The sequence below is a fragment of the Gymnoscopelus braueri genome, assembly GCF_963280865.1.
Source record: "Gymnoscopelus braueri genome assembly, chromosome: 11".
Taxonomy (NCBI): domain Eukaryota; kingdom Metazoa; phylum Chordata; class Actinopteri; order Myctophiformes; family Myctophidae; genus Gymnoscopelus; species Gymnoscopelus braueri.
The window spans coordinates 4,716,157-4,738,521 of NC_137613.1; the positions used below are offsets into that span (position 1 = coordinate 4,716,157).

The 22,365-nt window shown below is 40.4% G+C and overlaps 2 protein-coding genes across 2 annotated transcripts in view; both read right to left on the reverse strand.

The window, feature by feature from the left end:
• The window catches only part of LOC308094995 (uncharacterized protein), a 793,896-nt gene that overhangs the window by 764,613 nt on the left and 6,918 nt on the right, over nucleotides 1-22,365 (reverse strand). Inside the window, exons 3-5 of the mRNA XM_080441835.1 lie at nucleotides 18,706-18,789; nucleotides 4,971-5,101; nucleotides 3,012-3,125 (exon numbers count right to left, since the gene is read on the reverse strand). Of these exons, the coding sequence (XP_080297961.1) occupies nucleotides 3,012-3,125; nucleotides 4,971-5,083 (227 nt within the window). The 5' untranslated portion in view covers nucleotides 5,084-5,101; nucleotides 18,706-18,789. The remainder of the gene's footprint in view (nucleotides 1-3,011; nucleotides 3,126-4,970; nucleotides 5,102-18,705; nucleotides 18,790-22,365) is intronic.
• LOC308095009 (NACHT, LRR and PYD domains-containing protein 3-like) overlaps nucleotides 1-22,365 on the reverse strand; it is a 137,375-nt gene that overhangs the window by 28,943 nt on the left and 86,067 nt on the right. The window contains exon 7 of the mRNA XM_080441914.1: nucleotides 227-343. Within this exon, the coding sequence (XP_080298040.1) occupies nucleotides 227-343 (117 nt within the window). The remainder of the gene's footprint in view (nucleotides 1-226; nucleotides 344-22,365) is intronic.

Sequence of the window (22,365 nt, forward strand, 5' to 3'; positions counted from 1 at the left end):
GGCAAAGGTGACAGGGTCTTTGTTGTACAGATCCTTGATTATCTTTTAAACATGTATTTGACACAAAAACCTGCCTATCTATCAAATTACTGAAGCACATCTTTCCCCCTTCTGTTTATTAGTACAACCAATGAAAACATAGTTTATATACAGTATTTAATTATTTCTTTGTGGATTCATTCTTTTTGTCTTTCCAGTTAAAGTTCCCAGAGATCAGTGATCTTACTTTGTGTTTGAAGGTCCAGGTTCATTACTGAAGTTCAAAGGAGGGAAATCCTTTGACCAGTCACTCTTCATAGACACACAGCTGGGTGTTGGAGACTCTGGTCTGTGGTGAAGACTTCTGGAATCACACAAATGTTTATGACATTATCATTTGAGTTGAAATACAGTTTGCTGCTCAGATATTACTAGTAATAATGTACAGTGTGGCTTTAGAACAGGGTTGTCTGTATGTCTGTCCCCTTAAAAGTAGACCAATCACAGCTCATGATGCTACATGCATGACATGATGAAAGAGAACCACCTCAGACCCTGAAAGCCTTAAACACCTGCTGAAGAGCATGAACGTTGGATCATAGTTGATAATCTATGCATTTGTCTTTTTTAAACACATCTCTCAGTTCCGCCAACAGGGCCTCATTCACCAATATTCTTCCTAAGTTTCTTCTTAAGATTCTTCATAAGAAAAAGCCTAAGATAAGTCTAGTCATATTCAGGACATGATCTTAGAGAGCATAATGTTAGTAATGGTGTTCTTATAATGATGAATCCCATATCCTCTTAACTTGAAGGGTTGTGAAAGTTGATTCTAATTATCATACGTAGACACACCACCAATCCTAGTTAGCATCCTAATTAGCATAGGTAGCTGCCCCATCCATCACCATAAAAGGGCATGACTGCATGGCCTGCACACAGAAATGAAGTTGAGAGAATGAAGTCCAGAATGCCTCAACTAAAGTCTAAAGAAGGTGGAACACCACACACTCCAAACATAATGAATAAATGCATACTTCTGTTTTCTTCAATTCTACAATATAGGATTTATTTAATAATATTTTTAATCATATCTTTACAGCAGTGGTTCTCAAAGTATGGTCTGGGGACCCCCATGGGCTCTTGAGAGAGTTCCAGGGGGTCTACAGCAAAACAAGGAACAGTTTAACCACTTTAACCTTATTGTATACTTTGTTTGGGATAGATGATCAACAAGATCACAATGCATCCAATCACTGCCCGTTTTGAGCTTGCAGATCGTCTATTTTCAAAACATTTAGTTAAATCTAGATTTTTTTTGAAAAATGCTCAAATCTTCTCTTATGCAAGTCCCTCTGAGTTCAGATGGGGGTCTGCAGCCAAATGCATGTCAATGTGGGGGTCCTACCATCCTTGACATAGAAATGTTTGAGAACCACTGTCATTGTCATTATTTTGAGTTTGTGTCAATAAAGATAGTCAGTGAGTGTACGGAATCGCTTCTTAGACCTACAGTATATAGGCTATAGGTCTGTTTGTGGCGGTGATGCATCACATACTTAACCTATGCTTTATGTAGCCTAATTCCAGCTCACAGCTACAGCGATCACACTGTTTCATGAGTTTTCTCTTAGTTACCATTCCCAATGGAGCGCACTTTCCATCCTTATATCTACCATAGAGTTATAATATATCAGATCTATGCTCTTCAGTGAGATATACGTCTGGACACATGGAGACAGACACTGGCTGCAGACAGCAGGCATAAACGTAACTTTGAAAAGTTAATCTATAAGAAAACATTGTTTACTGTGTCGCTACCAGTGATTTATTTTAGTAGTTTAGAATTAACTGTGGGTATTTAAGGACGTGGATTGCCACTGGCCAGGTTGCTGGGAATATTTTCCTCTCGGACACACGTTCCGAGTTATAGGTCTATATTAGATTTATTTTTCTGTCTCTAAGACAAATGAAGCGTACCTGTGAGGTGTGAGTGGAATTGAAATGTTGTGTAAGCAAATCTAATCGATATTTAATATTTAATGTAATGGTATCCCCGCTGTGTGGGGGAGAATGTGTTAGAATGTGTGGAGCCCCCGAAGGAGGACAATGGCCAATTAAATCGCAGGGAAAAAAAGGGCAATTTGATCTCAAGTCTGCTTGTGTCACGTGAGTGTTAAGCACCACTGTAGATCAAGTAGTATACATATTGCTATTTCCATTTAGTCAAATGAAACAGACATCACCACACTTTGTTTCTGTACCATGTGACCATGTTAACAACTGAACACCACATTGCTATTGGTGAGGTTTTTCGCTCAGAAACGACACACACTGCAATTTAAATGAACGCAAACAGACTGACTTGTGTGTATTCCTACTGTACGTATGCAGACCTCACCAGAGTTAGATGATTTAAGGATAGACAGACCGACAGACCGACAGACCGACCGAGTATAAGTTAGCTCCATGTCACATTAACTTACTCTGCGGGGGTGTGTCCAGAGCTATGGTCCTATCTAGAGGACTCTAAAGGGCCTGTAATGCCAGGCAGGCACAACATCTACCGTCATGGGTGTGTTTTGTCAGGTTGTGCCTGCATGGTGTGAGGCACGTTCCTTAGTGTCTGAGATGTAGCAGAACCATAACATTTTCAGGAGCTACCGTCAAAATTTAAGGAGCATCGAATTTGTATTATTATTAATAAAACAACTAATCTAACAGTGTGGTTTATAAGTAAACTAAAATGTATAGGATTTACCTACTTTGTATCTGGAGTTAAGACAGATCGCACATGCACACAAGCAGTCAGTCTGTATAGTGCAGCTTCACCACTGAACACCACATTGTCAAATTGTACGACTTCATACACAAACTGCACACATAGTAACTTATGATCTATAGATAAAGATTGGGCAGGGAGGCCATGCTGTTATTATATTTAGCTTTCAGTAAGTTAAACATGAAACTAAGCATGAGATTGTGTTGACATATCATAATGTTATTTATATTCTATAGAAGGATTCATATACTTTGTGTGTGGAGGTCCAGGTTCATTACTGAAGTCAGGAAACAATCCTTTAGACCGGTCACTCTTCATAGACACACAGCTGGGTGTTGGAGACTCTGGTCTGTGGTGAAGACTTCTGGAATCATACACATATTTTTACAATTATCACATGGATAAAAAATACCACGTGTTCAAAATTATTTATTGTTATGTCCTATTATAAAAGTATATAAAATAGACAGACAGACAGACAGACAGACAGACAGACAGACAGACAGACAGACAGACAGACAGAACGAACACATTCACAAACTGAACACATACTGTAGTAACTTAATCTATAGATAAACATTGGACAGGGAGGACACACTGTTATTAGACTCTATGGACCCTATTTTAACTACATAACTTATAGCTCCATTTCACATGACTTAACTTACTCTGTGGGGGTGTGTCCAGAGTCATTTACAGTCATTTAACAGAGCTATGGTCCTATCTCTGTGGGGGTGTGTCCAGAGCTATGGTCCTATCTAGAGGACTCTAAATAGTCCATGAGCCAGAGCCCCAAAATTGAGCAATGATTATCGAAAGAGTGGGCAAAACCAAACCTATATTAAATTGTTCATAGGGTCAATACGAGTAAATAAATATATGATAACCTCTCCACAGGAGCAGCTTTTTCATGGTTATCACACATTTTGTTATTTTCCCCATACGTACATGACAGGTGAAAAAATTACAACATTTAAAAAAGAGTTATCATAATGAAACTTCCTGAGTTGATTACTTGCATGAAGACAATGATTTATCGTATTACAAGTTTTCTGAAATTGTATATTTAAATATGCAAATTAGGCATTTAGTCCATGAGCCAGAGCCCCAAAATTGAGCCAGATATTGAATATTCCCTCGTTAAAAACCTTGGACTCCAACATCTTAACAAAATGAAATAAGAATGTTCACTCTGGCTTTGTCCAATGTTCCAATGTTGATTCTGGAAAGTTATACAAATTCGGGCATATTTTCATAATGCCTAATTTGCATATTTAAATATACAATTTCAGAAAACTTGTAATACGATAAATCATTGTCTTCATGTAAGTAATCAACTCAGGAAGTTTCATTATGATAACTCTTTTTTAAATTTTGTAATTTTTTCACCTGTCATGTACGTATGGGGAAAATAACAAAATGTGTGATAACCATGAAAAAGCTGCTCCTGTGGAGAGGTTATCATATATTTATTTACTCGTATTGACCCTATGAACAATTTAATATAGGTATGGTTTTGCCCACTCTTTCGATAATGAAATCTTGTCTGGCTCATGGACTAAAAGTGTCTGTAATGCCAGGCAGGCACAACACCTACCGTCATGGGTGTGTTTTGGGCGTTACATTAATAAAAAACAATCAGAGTATCTGGTTCCATCACCTTAAAGAAACAGGTTGTGCCTGCATGGTGTGAGGCACGTTCCTTAGTGTCTGAGATCAGAATGTTTTCTACAGCAAATTGAAATGAACTTTTCTACTTGGTAGCACCGGTGCTACCACTTTAAAAATGTAGCAGAACCATAAGATGTTCAGGAGCAACGACCAAAATTTAAGGAGCATCGACTTTTTATTATCATTAAAGGGACAGTTCACCCCAAAATGACTTTTTTTCTATCTATTAGTCACCCCATGGAGACTTGAATCCATGGATTTTTTTTAGTTTTTGTCTCATTCCTAAGCCAATAATTTGATGACCGGCAGCGGTTCCGGTAGGAGACAGAGTCTCCTTTGTCTCTCCTACCGGAACCGCTGCCTACCGGTCCGCTGGTCATCAAATTATTGGCTTAGGAATGTAAAAAAAAATACTAACTAAAAAATATCCATGAATTCAAGTCTCCATGGGGTGACTAATAGATAGAAAAAGATTTGTTTTGGGGTGAAAAGGTAAATGTTTATAAGTAAATTAAAATGTATAGGAGGATTGACCTACTTTGTATGTGGAGGTCCAGGTTCATCACTCTTCATAGACACAGATGGACGCTCTGGTCTGTGGATGAGCTGTTTGTCAGTTCCCTCCTCCTCTCTCTCCTCACAATGACTCATCTTTGGTCTTTATTAAACCTGTCAAGATTACAGTCAGAATAGACCAGAAAACAGTAAATGTTTGCTGCATATACACAATGTGACACACACACACACACACACACACACACACACACACACACACACACACACACACACACACACACACACACACACACACACACACACACACACACACACACACACACACACACACACACCTAATACTTGTTTGTGATAACATGCAAAGCAAAATCACACCGATGTGAGGTGGATCTAAAATGAATGAACAAAGCTTTAAAAAGTTAGCAGATTAAATCCTTTATAACCATGGATTATTAAAATAACTGATGAGGCGTGGGAAATGGCAGCCTATTCATTTCAATGAAATGTGCTTGCCTTCATATTGTAGATCTATTTTCCTTTCAATGTGCATCAGATTGATGCATTTATCTTTATATTGTGCTACAGTCTCACAAAAAACAGACTGAAACAGTAAAAGGGCAGAGAATCATGTCATTAGTTTATATCAATACAAAGGCAGGTGATAAAGTCACTGAATATAAACTATAGTGAATGCAGGAAGCTTTGCTCTTGTTCTATGTTTCCTAAAGATGGAGATAACAGCAGTACTGGTGCTTCAGAGCCCAGTGCACAGAGCTACTGGCAGCTACAGAGAAAACTGTCTGCAGTAAAAACTCATTGTTATAAGATCCATTTATTTGCATATTCCTAGAGAGTTCATTATTAAGCAGTAAATTGTATTCATTATTATTAACAGCCTCTGTGGGTTCAGAGAAAACTAATGGAGGCTGAACCTCCTAAATCTAGGTGGTTTAGTCTAATGGTCTTCCAATTGATTTGTAAAGTATTCAATATGTTGCCTTTTATAGACAGCCCTACAGAAACACAGTAAATAAATAGTACTACAAATACAGTAAAATACCAGTTACACAGTTATGATGACATTCCATAGTTTGTTGCATCCAGGGATCAACATTATACATGGCCTAAAGCCCCGGAGGTCCTATTTAAACCCTCTGGGCTGGCAAAATGTACAGTAACTTGCTTGGGCCAGGCACCAAAAAAATCATAACACTGATCATTTGAATGCTATTCACATTCCTGATTTGTCAGTTTGCCCCCGGTGTTTCAACATGGACATTACAACCAACAGAAGCATGACTGTCAACAACACTAAAGCCAGATTATTATAAGATAGATTGTTATAAGATCCATTTATTTGCATATTCGCAAGATTTCATTATTAACCCATGAAGACCGGGAACAGATCTCTGTCATTTTAGATTTCTTTGGCTATTCAGAAATAGCAGATATACAAGCTCATAGCACGGCACCAAGTGACGTGCTATGAGCTTGTAGATCTGCTATAATTATTTTTTTAATCTTGGAACATTTGTGCAAATCTTTGAATATATATAAATTTTTAACTCAAATCTTTGCTTTTGCATGGGGGTCCCTGGGACAAAATATTTTAAGATAGGGGTTCGTGGCCAAATAGGTTACATATCATTGTGGGGTCTTTGACATGAAGAAGTTTGAGAACCACTGATATTATAGCAACATAAGTTGAAAAAAAAGAAAAACTGTTGGGATTTAGACATTTGTAGAATCCCCCAGAAACAAAAATTTGAGTTAAAAAAATTAACTTTAAAAAACATATATATTAAAAAATGTGCACACATTTTCACGGTTTTAAAAATAAATAGCAGATCTACAAGCTCATAGGGCGGCACTCGGTGCCGCGCTATGAGCTTATATATATCTGCTATTTTTTAATAGCCAAAGTATAAATAATGGTTAAAGTGGTTAAAATCTAAAATGACAGATGGCTTTCCCGGTCTTAATGGGTTAAAGCAGTAAATTGTATTCATTATTATTAACCGCCTCTGTGGGTTCAGAGAAAACTAATGGAGGCTGAACCTCCTAAATCTAGAGGTTTAGTCTAATAGTCTTCAATTGATTTGTAAAGTATTCAATATGTTTTCTTTTATAGACAGCCTTACATAAACACAGTAGATAAATAGTACAAATACAGTAAAACACCCAGTTGCACAGTTATAATGTTTGTTGCATTCAGGGATCAACATAATAAATGGCCTAAAGCCCTGGAAGTCCTATTTAAACCCTCTGGGCCGACAGAATGTACAGTATTTTGCTTGGGCCAGGCACCAAAAAGAAAACATAACACTGATTTTGGTGCTTCATTTGAATGCTATTCACATTCCTGAGCTGTCAGTTTGCCCCCGGTGTTCCAACATGGACATTACAGCCAACAGAACAATCACTGTCAACAACACTACGGCTCTGACAGCAGCATGCAGACTACTGTTAGCAGGTTAGCTTAAACACTGTTCAACAACACTACTGCTCTGACAGCAGCAGCATGTAGACTACTGTTAGCATGTTAGCTTAAACACTGTTCAACAACACTACTGCTCTGACAGCAGCATGTAGACTACTGTTAGCATGTTAGCTTAAACACTGTTCAACAACACTACTGCTCTGACAGCAGCAGCATGTAGACTACTGTTAGCATGTTAGCTTAAACACTGTTCAACAACACTGCTGCTCTGACAGCAGCATGTAGACTACTGTTAGCATGTTAGCTTAAACACTGTTCAACAACACTACTGCTCTGACAGCAGCATGTAGACTACGGTTAGCATGTTAGCTTAAACACTGTTCAACAACACTACTGCTCTGACAGCAGCATGCAGGCTACCGTTAGCTTGTTAGCTTAAACACTGTTCAACAACACTACTGCTCTGACAGTAGCATGCAGGCTACCATCAACTTGTTAGCTTAAACACTGTTTAACAACACTACTGCTCTAACAGTACCATGCAGGCTACCTTAGCTTAAACACTGTTCAACAACACATATGCTCTGAGAGCAGCATGCAGGCTACCATTAGCTTGTTAGCTTAAACACTGTTCAACAACACTACTGCTCTGGCAGTAGCATGAAGGTTACCATTAGCTTTTTAGCTTAAACACTGTTCGACAATACTACTGCTCTGAAAGCAGCATGCAAGCTACCATTAGCTTGTTAGCTTAAACACACAACACTTCTGCTCTGACAGTAGCATGCAGGCTACCATTAGCTTGTTAGCTTAAACACAACACTATTGCTCAGAGAGCAGCATGCAGGCTACTGTTAGCTTGTTAGCTTAAACACTGTTCAACAACGCTACTGCTCTGACAGCAGCATGCAGGCTACCATTAGCTTGTTAGCTTAAACAAAACATTAGTGCTCTGACAGCAGCATGCAGGCTACCTTTAGCTTGTTAGCTTAAACACTGTTCAACAACACTACTGCTCTGACAGCAGCATGGAGGCTACCGTTAGCGTGTCCTGTTCAACAACACTACTGCTCTGACAGCAGCATGGAGGCTACCGTTAGCTTGTTAGCTTAAACATTGTTCAACAACACTACTGCTCTGACAGCAGCATGTAGGCTACCGTAAGCGTGTTAGCTTAAACACTGTTCAACAACACTACTGCTCTGACAGCAGCATGTAGGCTACCGTAAGCGTGTTAGCTTAAACACTGTTCAACAACACTACTGCTCTGACAGCAGCATGCAGGCTACCATTAGCTTCTTAGCTTAAACACTGTTCAACAACACTACTGCTCTGACAGCAGCATGGAGGCTACCGTTAGCTTGTTAGCTTAAACACTGTTCAACAACACTACTGCTCTGACACCAGCATGCATGCTACAATTAGCTTGTTAGCTTAAACACTGTTCAACAACACTACTACTCTGACAGCAGCATGCAGGCTACAATTAGCTTTTTAGCTTAAACACTGTTCAACAACACTTCTGCTCTGACAGCAGCATGCAGGCTACCATTAGCTTGTGAGCTTAAACACTGTTCAACAACACTACAGCTCTGACAGCAGCATGGAGGCTACCGTTAGCTTAAACACTGTTCAACAACATTACTGCTCTGACACCAGCATGCAGGCTACCGTTAGCTTAAGTACCAGGTCTTATGACTTAACTTAACTTAACACCTGGAGGCATGGCCAATGTTGTTTGGCCACTCAAAATACTGATACAACATTTGCCACGCCTCCAGGTTTTAAGTTAAGTCATAAGACCTGGTACTTAAGACGCACAAAATAGGAACAAGTCATATTTAATGAAACATCTGTGATATATACTTGAAAGCAGAGCCATGCACCGTGTCCACTATGTACATGAAGCTCAATTTAGACTCAACTGCACAATAGTGTCACTCAAGAGTCACAGACAGACAGACAGACAGACAGACAGAGAGACAGACAGACAGACAGACAGACAGACAGACAGACAGACAGACAGACAGACAGACAGACAGACAGAGAGACAGACAGACAGACAGACAGACAGAGGGAGAGACAGGAACTGAAAGCAGCAAGGACCAACTTCCTCTGTGGTCACATCGCATGATTTACAGCAGGGGTGATGCAACTTTGATGATGGAGAGGGCCACTATAACTCCAAACTCACTCCAGAGGGCCACATTGCATATACTGTCGGGCCATTCTATATCACGCAAAAGTAGCAAAAATAGCCGATCTACAAGCTCAAAAGGCGTCGCAGTGCGACACGTTTTGAGCTTGTAGATCGGCTATTTTTGAATTGGAATCCAGATTATTATTTTTTTGTTTGCTGTTTTTGAATTGGAATCCTGAAGAGTAACATTTTTTATTAAATTTCAAATGCATTTAGTTAGTCTGGGTGCCCTAACAGGGCAACCAGACTACAGTACTCTTCTGACTTTATTATTCTAGTTATACTTATGTTAACTTAAATGAACTTAAATACAAATACATTGGACATAAAAAAACCAATATAATTTTAATACTGGTCATTAAGCTACTAATAGAGACTGAAGTAATTAAAGCGGGTCATGTTTGCATGTTTGGAACTGTAACAGCTGAAATCAATAATATATCACTATTCTGATATTAACCTGCGGGCCGCATTAAGTGAAGGTGGGCCCCGGGCCTGTGGCCCCCGGGCCGCCAGTTGCCCATGTATGATTTACAGTAAACTGCTGTGGAGACTGAGTGACTCACTGTGATAAATGTCAGAGTCATAACTTATTCCATATCATTATTATTATTATTATTATCATTATTATTAATTTAACTCATGTTCTTTTCACGAGGCTCTCTATGCTCTCAGGTTCATCTTAAAACCCATTCAGACCTGAAGCTGATTCTACAAACAGTTTTGTGAAAAACGTATGTTTCTACAGTACATCAGTGCTGCTCAAACCTTTTCATGTCAACGATCCCCAAAATGTATTTGGCCACAGACCCCCATCTCAAAATATGTTGTTCCAGGGACCCCCCAGAAGCAAACATGTGAGTTGAAAATGTTTGCTTTTAAAAAAATATATATAAATTCAAAGATTTGCACAAATGTTCATAATTTTTCAAAAATAGCAGATCTACAGGCTCATATGAGCTATGAGCTTGTAGATCTGCTTTTTATGAAAAATTGTGACACACACACTCGTGTATCATCATAGCTAAAATCTCAAGGTGACCAAACGTCTTGAGTAATGTAAGTAACTGTGGAAATCATGTCCGGAGGATTAGGGTGATGAAACACCTAACTGTGTCGGCAGCACCCAGCACCCATCACCCATCACCCCGCTGAGGAAGAGAACATTTACAGCAGCACCCCATCACCCCCCATTATCACCCCCCACCAAGCCTGGGGGGGGGGCAAACATTTTCAGCCCCAAGCGCACCAGGAAACCACAAACGGTTAAACCCCATCACCCCCCCGCCCCCATCACAGCCAAACATTTCCAGCAGCCCCAAGCGCACCTAAAACCCAGGAAACCACAAACGGTTAATTCGGCCTTTATCTGTCTGATCCATGTTGTTGTTGATATGATGAGAGAGAGAGAGAGAGAGAGAGAAAGAGAGAGAGATACACTTACCCTATATTAATCTTTAAGGTTTAACGTGATGTCACAAATCAAAATGGAGTCCATGCTGTTCAGCTCTCTGTGATGTTGTGTCAAAATGGTTGACGGTGTATTAACACATAAAGTTCTATCATAGTGGGAGTGTCTACAGTTACAGCGTACATGGAGTGTGACATGGGGACGCACGCGCGCGCGCACACCCACACACACACACACACACACACACACACACACACATGCATTTATCTTTATATTGTGCTACAGTCTCACAAAAGGCAGACTGAAGTAAAAGGGCAGAGAATCATGTCATTAGCTTATATCAATACAAAGGCAGGTGATAAAGTCACTGAATATAAACTATAGTGAATGCAGGAAGCTTTGCTCTTGTTCTATGTTTCCTAAAGATGGAGATAACAGCAGTACTGGTGCTTCAGAGCCCAGTGCACAGAGCTACTGGCAGCTACAGAGAAAACTGTCTGCAGTAAAAACTAATTGTTATAAGATCAATGTATTTGCATATTCCATATAAGATTTAATTATTAACCCATTAAGACCGGGAACACATCTCTTTCATTTTAGATTTCTTTGGCTATTCAAAAATAGCAGATCTACAAGCTCATAGCGCGGCACAGAGTGCCGCGATATGAGCTTGTAGATCTGCTATAAAAATGTTTTAAATGTTGGAACATTCGTGCAAATCTTTGAATATACACATTTTAACTCTTTAACTGCTTTTGCATGGGAGTCCCTGGGACAAAACATTTTGAGATAGGGGTTTGCGGCCAAATAGGCTACATATCATTGTGGGGTCCTTGACATGAAGAAGTTTGAGAACAACTGATATTATAGCATAAGTTGAAAAAAAGAAAAACTGTTGGGATTTAGGCAAAGATTTGAGTTAAAAATGGTCATTTTAAAAAGCATATATTCAAAGATTTGCACACATTTTCGAGGTTTTAAAATTAAATAGCAGATCTACAAGCTCATAGCGCGGCACAGAGTGCCGCGCTATGAGCTTGTATATCTGCTATTTTTGAACAACCAAAGTATAAATGATTATTGCAGTTAAAATCTAAAATGACAGATGGCTTTCCCGGTCTTAATGGGTTAAAGCAGTAAATTGTATTAATTATTATTAACAGCCTCTGTGGGTTCAGAGAAAACTAATGGAGGCTGAACCTCCTAAATCTAGAGGTTTAGTCTAATGGTCTTCAGATTGATTTGTAAATTATTCAATATGTTGCCTTTTATAGACAGCCTTACAGAAACACAGTAAATAAATAGTACAAATACTGTAAAATACCAGTTACACAGTTATAATGACATTCCATAGTTTGTTGCATTCAGGGATCAACATTATAAATGTCCCACAGCCCTGGAAGTCCTATTTAAACCCTCTGGGCCGACAGAATGTACAGTATCTTGTTTGGGCCAAGCACCAAAACACTGATGTTGGTGCTTCATTTGAATGCTATTCAAATTCCTGATTTGTCAGTTTGCCCCCGGTGTTCCAACATGGACATTACAGCAAACAGAAGCATCACTGTTCAACAACACTACTGCTCTGACAGCAGCATGTAGGCTACCGTTAGCTTGTTAGCTTAAACACTGTTCAAACATGTTTAAAGTTAAACTGTATAAACTGTGTGGCTGCATTTCAACTGAAAGTATTCCAACACTGGGACATACGTCTACAAAGAGGAACATGTCAAATGAAACATCTGTGATACACTTGAAAGCAGAGTCATGCACCGTGTCCAGCACTATGTACATGAAACTCGATTTTAGACTCAACTGCACGATGGTGTCACTTGCCGAAAGCAGTCGATCTACAAGCCCACAACACGTTGCAATGTGTGATGTGATGTGTTGTGACGTGTTGTGACCATTTTCAACCTTATCTTTATATAATTGGTTCACATTAATAATCATTATAATATGGCTACTCAGTCTACTCACTCTGTGTCTCAATGGTAGGCTGTGGACTTTTCAGAAACTTGCCTACCAGTGACATCATCGATGGGTATTTTAAGCTATTAAAACTACAGCCTTTCCTTGGCTGGCAAGTTAACATGGTTGAATAGAAATCACTGTTATTGCATTAATTAAACAACAAAAATGAAATTGTCTTTGATTGCCTACCGATGATGTCACTGGTAGGCAGGTGTCTGAACAGTTCAGTAGTACTGTGAATAGACAGAAATGGTTTCTTAGAAAGGAATACCAGCACTCACTTTCATCCATTTAGGATCTTGTTTATTTAAGGTCTTATCGCCCCCAGCAGCAGCTCATAAACCGGACGTTTGGGCCCACAGGCCTTCCTCAGAGTTGCGGAGGGAGGGAGGGAGGGGGGGGGGGAGAGAGAGAGAGAGAGAGAGAGAGAGAGGGAGGGAGAGGGGGAACACAAAGCAGGAAACGACCAACTTCCTCTGCTGTGATCACATGATTTACAGTAAACTGCTGTGAAGACTCCCATTATTTTTGCAAGGCTCTCTGTGCTTCCAGGCCTGGCTTCAACGTCTGTCTCACTGAGAAAACCTTTTCAGCAGCATCAGGGCTGGATTAACACCCCCCCCCCCCCCACCCTGTGCCACATGCACGCACCACACATCCAAGCCACGATTAAACCCAATCTCAATCAGTTTGAGCTTGAAAACTGTGTATCAAAACCAGTCCATCTTATACCTATTGCTCAAAGGCTGCAGTCTATGCCTATACAACACTATACAGTCCTATACAGTTTCATAGACCAACAACAGCTATTTCTTCACTCACAATATAAACAATGGCTTAAATCATCCCAAGCAATTATATGACTGCAAACAACAATGCAATAATAATGCAACACACCAAAGGGGCTTTACTGTAGGCCTACAACTAAAGTTACGGACAGTATCCACTGGCTGGCGTTCATTCGAAAATGTAATCATTTGACTGACCTCCTGTACTAGAGAGTGATTTATAACTCCATCCTGTACTAGAGAGTGATTTATAACTCCATCCTGTACTAGAGAGTGATTTATAACTCCATCCTGTACTAGAGAGTGATTTATAACTCCATCCTGTACTAGAGAGTGATTTTTGTGTCAGTGTAATGTCACTGGTGTTCACTTTATTCCATCGGTGGGTGGAAGCGACACAAAACATGTTTTGTATTTTTATAACAAAAGTCCATAAAATTCTATTTTTAATGACTTCCTGTAAACACAAACATACTGTGTGATGACAAAGATCAAGGGTTCCCTAACTTTTCAGGCCACAACCCCCCAAAATAATCATATTTGCCAACTTTCACAACTGCCCCCCCCCCCCCCTCCAAAAAAAAAACATATTTGAAATGGGGACCCCCACCCTGACAAGCACTTTGAGTTTGACTCGGTTCTACAGATAAATATTGTGAAAATAGCTGATCTACAAGCTCACTATTTTCGGCTATTTTCACAATGTTTGCCTCTTCCTTTGGTAATATTTGACACATTTTCCAATTTGGTATTTAAAAAGGTCTTAAAAGTCCTTAAATTGTAACTTTAGAAATGGGCAGATAGCCTACCCTGTATACACTTACTGTACGTTGCTCTATTTACTGTTGGGTGAGAAAACAAAGTTGTTTAAGCTAATCATGTGGGGACACCCCCGGGGGACGGGGACGGGGACGGGGACACCCCCCCCCCCTCCCCTCCAGATCATTTGGGGGGGACCCGACCCCCAGTTTGGCAACCACTGACATAGATAAGACCTTTGTGAATATAAAAAAAATCTTGATTCCATTCACCTGTTTGATTCCCATAGCTGCAAGTTCCTCCACTCACACCTGATTTTAATTAGGGAGACACAATTGGTCTGCTACGTTCTTTATCCAACTCAAAATGACGGTCAGACGGTGCATTACTTGTTTTAAACTTAAACAGTACATTAAAATATGTATCTGAAAACATTGGAGGTGAGAAACAAACACTGCAGTCCACACAAGTGCTGCAGCATTATTTGCTCTCCTCTCTGTCCCTCTCTCTCCCTCAGCTGTGCTCTGATCAGTGCAGTGTGTGAGTCAGAGATCCCATAGCTTGGAGGGAACGGGACCGTTGGCTGACACTGTGATTGGTTACATCAAAACACACCCTTGTTTCTGAGCTAAACTTAGCAAAAACGTTAGCAATAAAGCCATTTCATGATGACTTTATTTCATTTGAATGCTATTCAAATTCCTGATTTGTCAGTTTGCCCCCGGTGTTCCAACATGGACATTACAGCAAACAGAAGCATCACTGTTCAACAACACTACTGCTCTGACAGCAGCATGTAGGCTACCGTTAGCTTGTTAGCTTAAACACTGTTCAAACATGTTTAAAGTTAAACTGTATAAACTGTGTGGCTGCATTTCAACTGAAAGTATTCCAACACTGGGACATACGTCTACAAAGAGGAACATGTCAAATGAAACATCTGTGATACACTTGAAAGCAGAGTCATGCACCGTGTCCAGCACTATGTACATGAAACTCGATTTTAGACTCAACTGCACGATGGTGTCACTTGCCGAAAGCAGTCGATCTACAAGCCCACAACACGTTGCAATGTGTGATGTGATGTGTTGTGACGTGTTGTGACCATTTTCAACCTTATCTTTATATAATTGGTTCACATTAATAATCATTATAATATGGCTACTCAGTCTACTCACTCTGTGTCTCAATGGTAGGCTGTGGACTTTTCAGAAACTTGCCTACCAGTGACATCATCGATGGGTATTTTAAGCTATTAAAACTACAGCCTTTCCTTGGCTGGCAAGTTAACATGGTTGAATAGAAATCACTGTTATTGCATTAATTAAACAACAAAAATGAAATTGTCTTTGATTGCCTACCGATGATGTCACTGGTAGGCAGGTGTCTGAACAGTTCAGTAGTACTGTGAATAGACAGAAATGGTTTCTTAGAAAGGAATACCAGCACTCACTTTCATCCATTTAGGATCTTGTTTATTTAAGGTCTTATCGCCCCCAGCAGCAGCTCATAAACCGGACGTTTGGGCCCACAGGCCTTCCTCAGAGTTGCGGAGGGAGGGAGGGAGGGGGGGGGAGAGAGAGAGAGAGAGAGAGAGAGAGAGGGAGGGAGAGGGGGAACACAAAGCAGGAAACGACCAACTTCCTCTGCTGTGATCACATGATTTACAGTAAACTGCTGTGAAGACTCCCATTATTTTTGCAAGGCTCTCTGTGCTTCCAGGCCTGGCTTCAACGTCTGTCTCACTGAGAAAACCTTTTCAGCAGCATCAGGGCTGGATTAACACCCCCCCCCCCCCCACCCTGTGCCACATGCACGCACCACACATCCAAGCCACGATTAAACCCAATCTCAATCAGTTTGAGCTTGAAAACTGTGTATCAAAACCAGTCCATCTTATACCTATTGCTCAAAGGCTGCAGTCTATGCCTATACAACACTATACAGTCCTATACAGTTTCATAGACCAACAACAGCTATTTCTTCACTCACAATATAAACAATGGCTTAAATCATCCCAAGCAATTATATGACTGCAAACAACAATGCAATAATAATGCAACACACCAAAGGGGCTTTACTGTAGGCCTACAACTAAAGTTACGGACAGTATCCACTGGCTGGCGTTCATTCGAAAATGTAATCATTTGACTGACCTCCTGTACTAGAGAGTGATTTATAACTCCATCCTGTACTAGAGAGTGATTTATAACTCCATCCTGTACTAGAGAGTGATTTATAACTCCATCCTGTACTAGAGAGTGATTTATAACTCCATCCTGTACTAGAGAGTGATTTTTGTGTCAGTGTAATGTCACTGGTGTTCACTTTATTCCATCGGTGGGTGGAAGCGACACAAAACATGTTTTGTATTTTTATAACAAAAGTCCATAAAATTCTATTTTTAATGACTTCCTGTAAACACAAACATACTGTGTGATGACAAAGATCAAGGGTTCCCTAACTTTTCAGGCCACAACCCCCCAAAATAATCATATTTGCCAACTTTCACAACTGCCCCCCCCCCCCCCTCCAAAAAAAAAACATATTTGAAATGGGGACCCCCACCCTGACAAGCACTTTGAGTTTGACTCGGTTCTACAGATAAATATTGTGAAAATAGCTGATCTACAAGCTCACTATTTTCGGCTATTTTCACAATGTTTGCCTCTTCCTTTGGTAATATTTGACACATTTTCCAATTTGGTATTTAAAAAGGTCTTAAAAGTCCTTAAATTGTAACTTTAGAAATGGGCAGATAGCCTACCCTGTATACACTTACTGTACGTTGCTCTATTTACTGTTGGGTGAGAAAACAAAGTTGTTTAAGCTAATCATGTGGGGACACCCCCGGGGGACGGGGACGGGGACGGGGACACCCCCCCCCCCTCCCCTCCAGATCATTTGGGGGGGACCCGACCCCCAGTTTGGCAACCACTGACATAGATAAGACCTTTGTGAATATAAAAAAAATCTTGATTCCATTCACCTGTTTGATTCCCATAGCTGCAAGTTCCTCCACTCACACCTGATTTTAATTAGGGAGACACAATTGGTCTGCTACGTTCTTTATCCAACTCAAAATGACGGTCAGACGGTGCATTACTTGTTTTAAACTTAAACAGTACATTAAAATATGTATCTGAAAACATTGGAGGTGAGAAACAAACACTGCAGTCCACACAAGTGCTGCAGCATTATTTGCTCTCCTCTCTGTCCCTCTCTCTCCCTCAGCTGTGCTCTGATCAGTGCAGTGTGTGAGTCAGAGATCCCATAGCTTGGAGGGAACGGGACCGTTGGCTGACACTGTGATTGGTTACATCAAAACACACCCTTGTTTCTGAGCTAAACTTAGCAAAAACGTTAGCAATAAAGCCATTTCATGATGACTTTATTTCTAATTGGATAATCATATAATTTTCTTTCTTTTTTTACACAGAGGGCCCTTTCATGCTCATGGGCCCGTGCCCAAAGTGCCCATATGGTAGATCCAAGATCCAAGAGACAGAGACAGAGACAGAGACAGAGGGAGAAGGAGAAGGAGAGACAGAGGGAGAGAGAAATAAGGAGGACAGAATTACACTTCCTAAACACAATGTAAAAACTACACAAATATCAGAAATAAATTGTCCAGAATTCCGAAGTATGACAGAAAGGGAGAAACGTTCACTCCTTCTGGGGGAACAGACAGAATGTGCAGTTTTAGCTGCAAAATGTGTTGATTCCTGTCACAAGAAAAGGGAAACCATTTGGACACAGATATATACCATGTTTTACCACACCATCTCCTTTATTTATGTCATTTAATAGATTTCATATTGTTATGTTGTTTGTTGTTTATGTCATAATTGTAATTATGCTTTGGCAACACCTTTCAAATTTCATGCCAATAATAAAGCCTGTTGAATTGAACTTGAATTGAATGAGAGACAGACAGACAGACAGACAGACAGACAGACAGACAGACAGAGAGACAGACAGACAGACAGACAGACAGACAGACAGACAGACAGACGGGGGGGCTGCTAGAGGGAGATAAAGTCAGAACGAGAGCGATGGAGGGGTGATAATTAACAAGCAATAGCCTACTTCATTGTTTGGATATTCAACTTTTACAATCCCTACAGTCAACTCTATACCAGACTAGAGACATTATAGTTATATTAAAGTGATTCAAACACTTACCCTATATTAATCTTTATGCTTTAATCCACCGTGGCAAAATGGAGTCCATGCTGTTCTCTCTGTGTTGTCTGTTGAAATGGTGGACTGTGAATAAACACATAAAGTTCTATCATACAGGGAGTGTCTACAGAGTGTTGTTCTCTCTCTCTGGGAGGAGCATTAAACCCTGTGAGGACAGAAAGCCTGGTGAAGCGAGGTTATGTGAGGACAGAGAGAGAGAGGAAACATGTTGTTACAGTGTATTCATGTACTTTACATTGATGTTTCATGAACATACTGTATCAGTGTGTTTTACATTGTGTTGTAGTTGTCTCTATTCTTCCTCTATCTCTCTCACATGTGGACTCTGGCGCGCGCACACACACACACACACACACACACACACACACACACACACACACACACACACACACACACACACACACACACACACACACACACACACACACACACACACACACACACACACACACACACACACACACACACAGTTCAAGCATGATCTTTATATCAGCGTCATGCTTCCTATATCAACAGTACATGTTGTGTTTATAATACTTTTACTCATTCAGACAAACTTTAAGATATTAAATACCAAGTGGTTCTAGCATAATGTATAAAACAATTCAACAACATTAACCCCTCAACCCCTCTATTCTTAGTAAAACACACCTGGCTCTGTACTTGGACAGCTTTTTTCCCTTTATACACTCTTTGCCAAAAATAGCCGATCTACAAGCTCACAATGTGTCACAATGCCACACGTTCCCCTCCAGAATAGGGTCTGTGGGGTTCAAGTGGTTAACATTCTTAACACCAGACTAGAGAGATTATTGCTACAGTGTATTGTTTACAATCTCTTATAGTTAGACTTATACTGATAACTTATAAGACAACAGACATAAGTAACAGCGCCTCCACCATACTGTATGTGGCGGCTGCCATTTATAGCAGAGACAGCACAATACTTTTCCAGCCTTTTTGCCTCCTTTTTGGGCATCCCAAGATGTTGAAACCCTCTAACAACCAGTCTGTGGGTATAATGTCCTAGGCTGTCAAATATAAAAACCAATAATCTGCACCTATAGCCCAGCTCTGAGATAGTATGTAGGAGTGATTGGTATTTAGTGACCTTGGTCTTAAAGGCTTCCTCTAGGCTATAGGGTCAAAGGTGAAGGATATCTCTAATACAGACACTTCTCTGGACTCTTTATCAACAACATCTGATGTATGAGCTGTCAAAGATGTCTGGGTTATCACAGAGATGGATCATGGATGGAATGACACGGGAATGTTTGTACGTTCTCACTGAGGATGCATAGTACACACACACACACACACACACACACACACACACACACACACACACACACACACACACACACACACACACACACACACACACACACACACACACACACACACACACACACACACACACACAGGTCAGATGTCTGCCATCACAGTAGTCACACAGGGACCAGGTGTGACACCCAGGGGCAGTGTTGGGAAAGTTCACTTTCTACATGAACTAGTTCAAAGTTCAGTTCATACATTTTAAAATGAACTAGTTCAGTTCATTATTAAAACTTTGAACTAAAGCTAAAACTAAAGTAGATCTGTTATTTTTGAATAGCCAAAGTATCAAATATGGATAAAGGGGTTAAAATGATTGTGACAATTTATTAACACATTTTGCTGAGGACCCCCTGGTACCCCCCAAAGGACCCCTGGAACACTTTGAGAACCAATGTGTTAAGGTATAGGGTCAGATATCATGGTAAGACAATCTGAGACAGAGCTGGACGGGTCTTGCCTTTGTCTCTCTGGTGAAAACATACGCAGGAAACACTCACTGCTCTCCGCAGGCACACAGGTATGTGCGCACGCACGCACGCACGCACGCACGCACGCACGCACGCACGCACGCACGCACGCACACACACACACACACACACACACACACACACACACACACACACACACACACACACACACACACACACACACACACACACACACACACACACACACACACACACACACACACACACACACACACACACACACACACGCACACACACACACACAGAGCTGTGGTGTCAGAATCTTCCTATAGAGGAATCCACAGAGAGACTCTTGCTGTGGTGTGCATTCTGACACAGCAGTTATGATGCACCAGAGCGCTCTGTGGATTCATCTATATCAACAGTACAGGTTGTGTTTATAATACTTTTACTCATTCAGATTCAGACAGACTTTTACATATTAAATACCAAGTGGTTCTAGTATAATGTATAACACTTCAACAACATTAACCCCTTGACCCCTCTATTCTTAGTAAAACACACCTGCTCTGTACTTGGGACAGCTTTTTTCCCTCTACACCAAATGTCTTTGCCAAAAATAGCCGATCTACAAGCTCACAATGCGTCAAAACGCCACATGTCCCCCCCCAGAATAGGGTGTGTGGGGCTCAAGTGGTTAAGTGTTAGTGTATTGTCTATCACTTAGATTTGTAGGCATTCAATTTAGTTTGACTCGGTTTCACAGATAAATATTGTGAAAATAGCAGATCTACAAGCTCATGAGCTTGTAGATCTGCTATTTTCACAACGTTTGCCAATGTTTGCTTATTTTGTCTGGAATAAACAAATATAGAAATATTTGACAATTTGGCCAATTTGCTATTAAAAAGTCATTAAATTGTAACTTTATAAATGTGCAGATACCCTGTTTACACTTATACTGTATGTTGGTTTGTTTACTGATGAGAGAGAAAACAATGTTACACATTAAGATAATCATCTGGGGACCCCCTAAAATATGCGATGTACTCTCACAGTAACATGAGCCAAAGCAGCATGTCACACAGTAACATGACAGAGAGGAGTGATGATTGGTTAACGTGGGGTACAATTTAAGGGTAAGCCAATCAGAGACAGAGTTGGGCGGGTCTTGCCTTCCGGGGAAAATACACACACATGCTGTCTGTCTACCACAGACACATTCACCACCGTATGATGACTCCTCCCCTCTTTTCTCTTTTCTTCAGGGAACAAAAAACAACTTGCTATCGCATGCATGCATGCATGGAACACACACACACGCACACACACACACACACACACACACACACACACACACACACACACACACACACACACACACACACACACACACACACACACACACACACACACACACACACACACACACACACACACACACACACACACAGCAGGGGTGGTGTTATGTAACAACTGGTTTCCAAGTTAAAAGTTGTCATATGCAGCATTGTGTTCATCTCACTACTACAGTTGTTTCTGATCTTCACCACTTCTTGTTACCTGATCTGCTGAAATAATGTATTTTATCCTTCAACTTGTTTATGACAATTTGTAGCAATTGTAGAAATATTAGACCTTAATTGTGAATGTTTAAGCACGTTCTAATCATCTACATTCTTTACTTTTTTTTCTCCCCCCTTTAAAAAAAAAGTTAATTAACTCTTATAATTCAGTAACTATAACTATAACTAGTTACTTTTTAAAGTAACTTGCCCAACACTGTCAAGGAGAGAGAGAGAGAGAGGAACACAAAGCTGTGGTCACATGGTTTACAGTAAACTGCTGTGGAGCCTGTCTCCAGACCATAGGC